This window comes from Centruroides sculpturatus, unplaced genomic scaffold (assembly GCF_000671375.1).
Source record: "Centruroides sculpturatus isolate CEXI.00-Female unplaced genomic scaffold, Cexi_2.0 scaffold2430, whole genome shotgun sequence".
In the NCBI taxonomy this organism is placed as follows: Eukaryota; Metazoa; Arthropoda; class Arachnida; order Scorpiones; family Buthidae; genus Centruroides; species Centruroides sculpturatus.
In genome coordinates this window covers 16,292-26,391 of record NW_019386561.1, presented here as the reverse complement: position 1 = coordinate 26,391, position 10,100 = coordinate 16,292, and the positions used below count along the sequence as shown (strand labels likewise).

The following is a 10,100-nucleotide window of genomic DNA, read 5'->3' as shown; positions in this document are numbered from 1 at the left end:
AATAATGTCTGTATACCAAAATTTTTTCATTATATCTAATATTTCAAATCTGATTCCATTTTATAATAAATTACTTATAAATATAAATAAAAAGATTATATTGGTAATATGTATTTTTAATTAAATTAAATATCTACAAATGTAAGGCAGATAATAGTAAAGGCTTATAACACCAGTGATAACAGGCACAAACACTCCAGAATCAAAGTAGAACATGTAATAAAACTAAAAGGGGAGTGTACAGTAAAATTGACTACATAAGTATGAAAACATTTTGGACTGTTGGAAATAGTCCCTCTTCAGTTGGTATTAATTTAAAGGGATTAATATACTTAAAACTATACAAGATAAAGATATTAACTGCTCTGCACCTTGTTGTAATGCCACCTTCAATTCTGTTGTCTTACTGTTTTGTACCCTAAACATCATGTTGCCTGAAACGGTATGAAGATTTTTTTATACCTATCTCCTTTGATGATGATTACTGCTCATACTGTTATAGTGGTGTGTTTATCTCTATCTTGTAAGAAAATGGGGAGAGCCATCAGATCAGATATGGGAAGCATCCTCAGAGGGGCAAATGGGACACTTGTCCCCTGGGATCAAATAAAATAGTCTTGTTTCTTTATATTGTAAGTTTATATGCATTATGTTTGTGTTTTTATATTGATAAAATACTATAAATTATAATCTATTAGTGAAAAAACCCAAAAAATTAAATAAAAATATATTAATGTAATTAGCTCCAAGTTTTGCCTCATCTCTGGAAAATATTCTGTGGATGCATACAACAGTTGGTTATTCCTAGCATAGTACAAGAGACATTGATGGAACAACCGTAAGTACAAGAAATTCGGTGTCATCCTGTTGCCTTTTATGGCAAGGCTGCAAACAGCCATTTTCCAACAAGATAATGTTTGGCCACAAACAACTAGGGTTTTCTCAAGATTGTCTGTCATGTTGCCATACTTCCTTGGCATGCCAGATTTCCAGATTTGTTGACCATCAAGCATTTGTGAGACCACGTGGAATACCAGCTTTGGTCATCTACAAGTATGAGGAAGAGTGCAGTTGCAACATTGGACAAATTTGTTGTTCCATATTTATGCCTGAATGCATGAGTCAGTCAGATTATACTCAAGCATACTACAAGCTACTAAAGATATCTTTTAAATTGAACTGTTGTTCCCAGGAAATTGTCCTTCTGTATTGTAATCACTTATATACGATAGTAATTGCATCCATACTAATAAGATTTCATTTGATTCAAACACCTCTTTGATTCCAACTCTATCAATGACAGCAACAATAAATTAGAATGGTTTTACAAAAAAATTTCCAATTTCATTTATTTTAAGTTTGACAACAAAATATTGTATAAATCTGTAGAGTTAAAACTACATATAAATTATACCAGAATGCTACATGTTGAATTTCTATTTCACTAAGTTTCCATAACTTCAATGATGACTTGTTTGGGGAGACACAATTATTAACATTTTAATTATTATTGAAAGAAGAGAATTTTAAATTACATAAATTTAAACAAAAAATAATAGACATTGAGAAAACTGACAACTGTGAATTGTAGATGCAATATAAATCAGCTTTTAAAGTTAACTGGATATTTTCGTTTGGAGTATACAATGTCAAATTGTCGTGTGATATAGTCTAGAAGTCATTTTCAGTACATCAATAGAATGATTAAAAGTTAACAGCAGGGAAAAAAATGTATATCATTATTGTTCCTGCCATTAACTTTTAATCATGTTGTGGATACACTTGATTTGATTTCTCAGTTTTTCTTTACTGCTCACTGTTGCTTGACATAGGACTGCAAAAACAAATGTTTATCACTTTCCTCCTAGAGTTTTATAAATAAAACAAATGTATTATTAATATGGCAATATGAAAATTCAAAGTCCAGCATATAAATCATTGTAGTTTATTGTATTCATTTTGTCTTCTACTTATTTGAATTTTAAATTAAAAACATTATTTTTGGTTTGTAGTAAAAAAAATTTCTACCTGTGTTTCTAGAATACAAAACTCGGAGTTTAATTGATAGTATAATGATGAAATTCGTGTGTTTAAAGTTACATGAAATAATAAATACAGCTTGAAATTTTTGAAAAATTTGAGTGCCTGACGTCCTGTTAAATTAAAAAAAAAATTATGTATAGGCGATTTTAGGTAATGGTAAAAATATAACCTGTCTATTTCTCATAGGAACACAGAAAAAATTAAAAATAACTATTTTCCCCTTGTGTTCTCATGCATAAATTACAGTGAACTCCCATTAACGAGAGTCCAAGGAACTGGAAAAATGATTGTAGGTTCTATTAAAAATGCTTTTTTCTTCTTTTTAATCAAAATATTTCGTTTCTGGTGTCATATTAGAAAAATATCTTTACAAAGTCGTAAAAGTTTCATTATTTTGGGGGCAATTAATTATGATGTTTCTACATAATTAATGCCCCTAAAACAATGAAACTTTTACGATTTTGTTAAGATACTTGTTTTATTTTAATAAATATAAATGAAAAAATAATGTCTCATATATATATATAGTACCTGTCCGATGATGATGCAGTTAGTTTGATGTTTTAGAGGGTGACCCCACCCCCACTACTTTCCCACTCCGAACTCAATACAGTACACATAACCAAATGTAAAATTTAATCGTGCGCGTACATTAGGGGTAGAGGTTGTGGAGGATGTCATCCCTACCGTCCTCCACCCTCAATCTCGGAATAAGGAGTTATAAAATTTTAACTTCTGCTATTTTAAATATGTAAATATGGTAGATACTGTCTTCCACTTCGCAATGTTACAATTTGAATAGTAGATGATTTATGAGAATTATGCGCTCCACAAGCGATTATGTAACCGAAAATATAGTTCCACATAAGGTTTATTCAGATTAATACTCAGCAACCATGTTATATGACAATTTCCGGGAGACTTTCAGAAATTTGGCAAAAAAATTGTTTTATCTCGTGATTCCCAAATTGAAGTTTGTTCTTCCCGTTTTTACCTTCCTTCTGTTATATATAACAGAGGGAAAGTATGGCGATCGATCAAAAAATGACCCCCGAAGATTTTTACGCTTTTGGACTCGGGACCTTAAAACGTCGAAAAATGAATGAAAAAAAATCGGAGGGAATTTTTCTGTATATATGGGTGAGTGGGGGAGATTTGGTTGGTCCACTTTCAAGATTAACAACTCCCGTTCTTTTTGTCGAAAATTTCTGAAATTTTGCAGGGAGGTTTGTGTATTAGGGGGATTGATACTATTAAATTTTGGTGGTTAAAGGTCGATGGGATGCAGAGATAGAGGGGAGTCGTGTGTCATATCTCGAGTAAGTTCGTACATAATTAAGATTTTACTTAGGTTTACATATTTTTATAAAATTCATCTCTACTCTCAAAATTAATCTCTCTGCTATTTCAAAATAAACATTATTAAGAAAAATTTAAATAAAATCTCCTAGCAGATGGCGCCACACGCAATTTTAAATGTTTTTGCCGGAAAGTTACGCAACTCTTTGCTGAATTTTTTATTCCTAGAATGAACACTGGAATCTTATGGAGATGGTATGTTTATAACTAGAAACAAGTATTTTATTCGTATCATTAGGATTCTTATATAGGTCTGTAGAAAATATAGCCTATAGTTTATATCAGTGTTTCTCAACCTCTAACGAATCGTCGCCCCCTTCAACGTAGTATCACCACCTCAATAAAACCGTTACGTAGTATCGCCCCCTTCACTTCAAAATTCCGATGCCGCGGGCCAAGGCTAACGCCAAATTCGTACTTCATTGAATAGACTAGTGACTACTATAATGTTATTTGTTTAATTATTGTACGATATAACGAATAAAATATCTAATTATTCTTAATATAATGTTTTACTATATCGCCCAGAAAATTATTTTTCGTCCCCCAAAATATAAATTGTTACTAATCACCCCCTCAACATGGAAAAACGCCCACATGGGGCGATATCGCCCCTGTTGAGAAACACTAGTGTTTATAAATAATATAACACCCCAAAGTATTGGAGTCGTTTCAAATTTGACCTCCGGATTGTTTTGCAAATCTTCGCGTTTTGAGACCACCTGAATTCAAATTAAGTCAGAATTTTGTGTTTTTTTTTTCGTTTAATAACTCAGGATAGGATAATGATTAAGAAATTAAATCTGTCATGGTAACTCGTGTATGAGGGACATTGATGCTGTTGAATTTTGGGGGTTAAAGGTCAAAGGGGTGGGGAGATGGACGGTCATATCTCGAGTGGGATCGGACTTAAATACTAATAACGAGTAAAATCTTTACTGCAGTTTTTTTATAAAACGCATCTCTACCCTCAAAATTAAGTTTCTTGACATTTTATAATAATAAATTTTTAAACTAAATCTCGTAACAGATGGCGCGGCGCCATATAATTTAGCCCAAAAGTAAAATTGTCTGTTTTTCGCAGTGAAAGTTAAGCAAATCAGATGGGTTTTTCTTCTTCAATAATAAATTACAAGTGTATTATTTTAAACTTAATTAGATTCACTTATATAACATTCTAATTAGATATCGTTGTCTAAACAGTTATAATTGAGCTCTATATAAAAAAATTTGATTCAATTCAACTCCTGTTTTATATTTCTAAGATGATAAAAATATGTGTTACAATATATTCTCTTATGCTGAATTGTTTTAATATTTCTATAAAATATCTTACTAATTCCATTTTTCTTAGTAAATATGATTCTAAAACTTGAAGTATGATGTAAAAAAAGTAGTATTAAAATTCCTATACAATATAATAAAACCTCACTTAAAGCGGCCAGAAATTATGTACCCGAACGGTGGCTACATAAATCAGTTTATGAAAAAAGTTGACAACTGCAAATAAGTACTATACTGAAATTTGTTGAGTGCAGATCTAGGCAAACGTGGCCAACTGAACGGATTATCCTATTCTGTTGGCCACGTAAATGGGGATAAATGTCAATTTAGGGCGCTTCTGTCTTGGCCTCTCAAGCGAAGTCACCAATAATCAAGATGGAGTTTCTATAAATTTTGGGTGGTCACATAAGCGAGGTTTTACTGTATATTTATATATATACGTTTATTCATTTAAAACCAAAGGGAAACTACTTTTATTGAACAGATGAATAAAAAATGGTCAAACAAGTAGACTGAGCACGTGGTATCTGAAAGGAGGACGTGTCCTCCATTTTGATTTAAAACATTTTCTGTATTTTACAAAACATTCCCAAGAATTACTGTCAAAATTAAGTAATTGAAAATAGAATAATTAACTTTTCTTTCGGTAATAAATCATTTCTTTTTGAATAAACTTAAAGTAGAAAAAATACATCCACATTTGTTCTCCTGTTCAGAACAATTCGTATAAGTATGAATTTTAACTTTGACCTTTTGCGATTTTCATCACACTTAATATAAACGAAAGTTATTAGTAAACTAATTAATCTTATCAGTAAAATTTGCCGTAAAGTCTTACTATTCGTAATCGGAATTTGAAAATTAATTTTCTTCCCCACAAAATAACATAAAATAGAATTTTATTACAATGTGATTAAGTGATTTTATAACGCGTAATTCTTATTTATTATACAACTTATATTTGATTTTCCTATTTTAATATAAATAACCATACAACAAAGTAAATAATTTCATTTTTATGCAATAGGAAAGCAATTTTATGCAATAGGAAGCAATTCAGTCGTAAAAGCAAGGCTTTTACGACTGAATTGCTTCCTATGAAAACACCGTAAAGCCAACCCTCTTATTCTCCTTAACTTAATTCGATTAATTTGTATAATGTAGACTCGAAAAATTTGTTAACAGAACTTTAAGTATTATCCACCATTTCTGTCTTATAATTAGATATAGGGAAAAGATGGAAGTTTTGGATATTGAACACGGAAAGGCCCAAAACTTAGCAATTTAGGCTTCATGATAGTTGCGTTGTACATATTTTATAAATGCAAGATGGCCCTAAAGTCAATTAAATTAACTTTAAGAACTTTGATTTTTAAGCCACTATTTATTTCGTAAAAGTTCCCACTGTCGCTCGTCCTTTGTTAATTTCGAAAACGGAGAGATAGATGAAAATCGAGACTAGATATGGATAGCTTAGGAGTCCCGATTAACTATAAAAACTCGCGTGACTTTCGGTCCAAATCGGAAGTTCGTATAAATTAAAATGATTAAAAATTGTAGCCCGGCATTGTTACGATATCACAATAATAAACATTCGATTTTTCAGATATTTTTGTTGTATGTGAACTGCAGTAATATATTTTCTTTTCTAAATAATTGGCAAAGTAAGAGGATTTAATGTTTTCCTCATTTCTAAATTTTCTTTCACTAACATTCCTATTGAAAATGATTCGTCTTCTAAAATATTCTCATAATATATGATAGCAGGAATACTTGTATTGTTTAGAAATATTTTCTCGATTCCAAAATCCAGAAACTATTTGTATTCCACAATTTTTATCAAAATCCCCGGACAATTCCCATCTCATACATTTGTGTCATTCTTGTCCGCCCTCCTTCCGTGAAAATTGGATTCACGATGTATGTCATCTTGGCATTTCACGTGACATAAGACTATCAAGTATGTTGGAAATGTCACATTGATCCCTACATTTCAGCCAAGTATTCGATTCTATTTTCGAATTGTAGACTGTCACATATGCTACAAGGGGGATACACAAAGTTTTTATACCTGAAACCTGAATTATTTATCGACTGTAGCTTTTCGTTGTATACGTGATTTTGCGTGGAGGGAAACCATTTTTCCCCCCCTTCTTCTTGTATATAAAAATGAATCACTTCTGACAAGATAACGAATTAAATTTTTTATTGTCAAATATGATCTACACTATAACGTATAAACACAACAAAAAAAGAAAATATATATCGTTGGATATCGAAGAGATTTCAATGAGGGGGGGAAACAGGTTCTCACGAGGAGACATCAGCCATTCCAGATACAGGAAATTTTGATTTGGTATATATTATTTTAATTAAAATTTTACTACAAATAAGCCATTTAAGTTGAATTTTTTATCGAAATTTTATACTGGAAAGCGTAAAAAAAATAATAAATTTATTTATGTATAGGCGTTTTATAATTCTGCGCACTCATCGGAAAGCACCACTTTGTAGCTCAATGACTGATTCATCTCCAAATAGGCCGTAACTAGAGATGCATCGCCGTCTCCGTGTGCTGTGTTCTTGATTGATGTTGGCGCCAAACAACGGCCAATATCTACATCCTTATAAATTTCAATATTTATGAAGCGATTTTTCGGGGTAGCGGCCCTATGCGCGCGGTAAATTGTGCGAATAAAATTACTGGCGGATTGTAAAAAGCTCTCCTCCAGTTATCCAGAATATAAAGAAAGAGCGCGATAGAAGGGAGAAAAATGCTTAATACTTCCAAAAAACGTGAAGGGAATACGTTAGAATGCTGTTGAAGTTAACGTTGGGGTGAGGAGGAAAAAAATATCCCCCACCCGCGAATTTATCGTGTGTAATTATTTCGAGTGAATATCAAGCAATTAATATTGTAAATTTGGACAATTTTCATATTTGTATCCGGATATGGCCGATCGATCCCCCTTTTCAATTAGAGTTTATCTTTGGAGTTGCGACGATCGCATGCAGCGGTTCTGTTACGTAACATGAGGGAAATGGTAATAGTCGTTATGCAGAGATTAACCGTTAGTGACAGAAATGTTGACAAAACAATAATTTGTGCGTGATGATAGTGAATCGCGGCATATGTACATAAACTGTATCCCGGAAACAATTTTATGTTAATTAAAATAAAAATTAATAAGCTTTTGGAAGGACATTAAAATCATATGTAATTGTGATTAAGGGAGATCAGTTTTTTTTTTTTTTTGAATTATTGATGGCGAGTTTCGTTCGTTTGCTACAGTTTTTCAAATAAATCAATTTGAATTGCATAAAAGGAAATTTTCATGTTTTCTTCTTTGTTGAGAAGCATTAACAATTCACACGATTCAAAAAACCTCACAAAAATATTAAAACATACATTTGAATATATTAATTCGTGCTGTATTACACATGCACTCATACATCAATGTCAAAATCTGTTCATTAAATATTCGACACTTTGTCTACTATATAAATAGACTTTATTTAAATACATTAAATTGAAATTCTAAACGAAATTTCTGCGTCTAAGGAGCGCTTTTAATGGCCGCCATTTTGTCACGAAGATTTTTTTTTTTGATATTTACAAATTTTTAACCATCTGTTTTCTTTAGAGAATGAAATATTTAAAATCACCAAGTGTTTATTTGATTGACTATATTTTTTTTTCTTAGAGATGACTACATTAAAATGGCCTGTACAATATCATGTGGGTGGGAAAGCAAGGCTTTATTAGGAACGGGTAAACAGGCAGACAACACCCCTATTTAATGTATCATAAAAGGATGGGGGTGAATCACAGTCACGTTCACGCGCATTTCACGCGTCACATTATGATGAAATTTTTGGGTGGTTATGGTCATCAGATTTTTCAAAAGGGAAGACTAAAATACTGTGTTTATAACGGGTCAGCTTTCTTTTAAGAATATGGTGAGCAAATTTTTGTTTTCTTTAATATGAATGATTATGGACGAAATTTCATCTTAAAACACGGTTGAATTCTAAAATGAAAAGGAAAACATACGAGCTTACATCTTTTTTCCCTTAAATTCTAAAAGACTGATATTGCATTGCATTATCATACATAACTTTTGACTAGTAAGATTGGCAAATGGTCTTCAAACGTATCTAAAAAGTAACAAGCTTTCAAAAACTCCAAATAAAACGTTTTTCACGTCAAACTTCCGATAATCATTTTTCTAAACGAGGATTGTAATTTCATCTTGCATCTCTTCTAACGTTCGCTGATTTAATATATATTTGTTTTTGTTTTGTTGTTTTTTTTACATAGGTTCTAATGTGATGCACTTGAACTGCCATCACTTTCTCAGAAGATTCAACATTACCGACGACGACATTGATTGAGTTGATCTCTTCAAATCGCTCCAGATGACAGAACAAGATGCTTTTTGTCACTGGATTCTTGGCCAATAGTTAGTTGTTACAGGTATATCCGGAGATTGTCCCGGTACCTGCACAGGTACTGTCACTCCTGGTGATATCACACCAGCTGAAACAAAGAAATTTTCCTCTGGTTCATACGCATAAACCCAAATTTAATTAATCTAAATCGAATTTGTTACTTCAATTAAATCTCTTACCTGCACCATGAGGACTAGCACCACTAACAGCGTAAGAGGGATGATTAGTCATGGGCTGAGCGGGTGTGCACGAAGCTCGAGAATACGTGCCCAAACTAAGCGTGTCGTGTAACATGTAAGGGTAAGCGGAAGCGTCCCTTTGCTGAAGACAAGGACTTGGAGCCATACTGGAAACAGGAGGCATATTGCTGGAAAAAAATATTACTACTATTAAATAATCGAAAAAAAATGTAAAAAATTAAATAATTTATCTTGCAAAGTTTCTAGTTAATTACGATAAAATCACTATTAAAAAATTTGACGATAAGCAAAATGCATAAAATCATTAGTACATCGTCAAGTTATTCTTAACGAACATAAATACGTAAAAGTGCATTAACATTCCATAAAAATTGGCCGAATTTTATGAATTTTTTCAAATCTAATTTAAAAATCGTTTTCATTCCTGTTGGTGAGGTGTACGCACGGCTAATGATCTAAGAGATAAATGTAGTGCGTGATTAATTCTTTCCTCGAATCAAATTGCGGATTGTAAACAGTTCATGAGTATGAAAAATGAACTGACTAAATAAAGAAAATCGTTTCGGTGACCATTTCAGTATATAATATAAGGTTAAACAGCGTTTACTGTAGCTCTTCTGCGCTCCTATTTCTGCTTTATCGACCATTAAAACAGTGTTGATCTTTGCTTTCACCAATTGAAATTACTTTATTGAGTTATTAAAATATTTAACATTTTATACTCTAAAGCAGGGGTGTCCAACCCGCGGCCCGCGGGCCGCA

At 32.1% G+C, this 10,100-nt stretch overlaps 1 protein-coding gene across 1 annotated transcript; it reads right to left on the bottom strand.

Moving 5' to 3' along the window:
• Positions 1-7,857: 7,857 nt before the first annotated feature.
• Positions 7,858-9,713, bottom strand: LOC111615308 (paired box protein Pax-6-like). Its single transcript, XM_023356730.1, has 2 exons — positions 9,318-9,713; positions 7,858-9,226 (listed from the first exon to the last, which is right to left on the bottom strand). The coding sequence occupies exons 1-2, from the start codon at positions 9,499-9,501 to the stop codon at positions 9,129-9,131; spliced, it is 282 nt and encodes a 93-aa protein (XP_023212498.1). The 5' UTR covers positions 9,502-9,713; the 3' UTR covers positions 7,858-9,128.
• Positions 9,714-10,100: the final 387 nt, after the last annotated feature.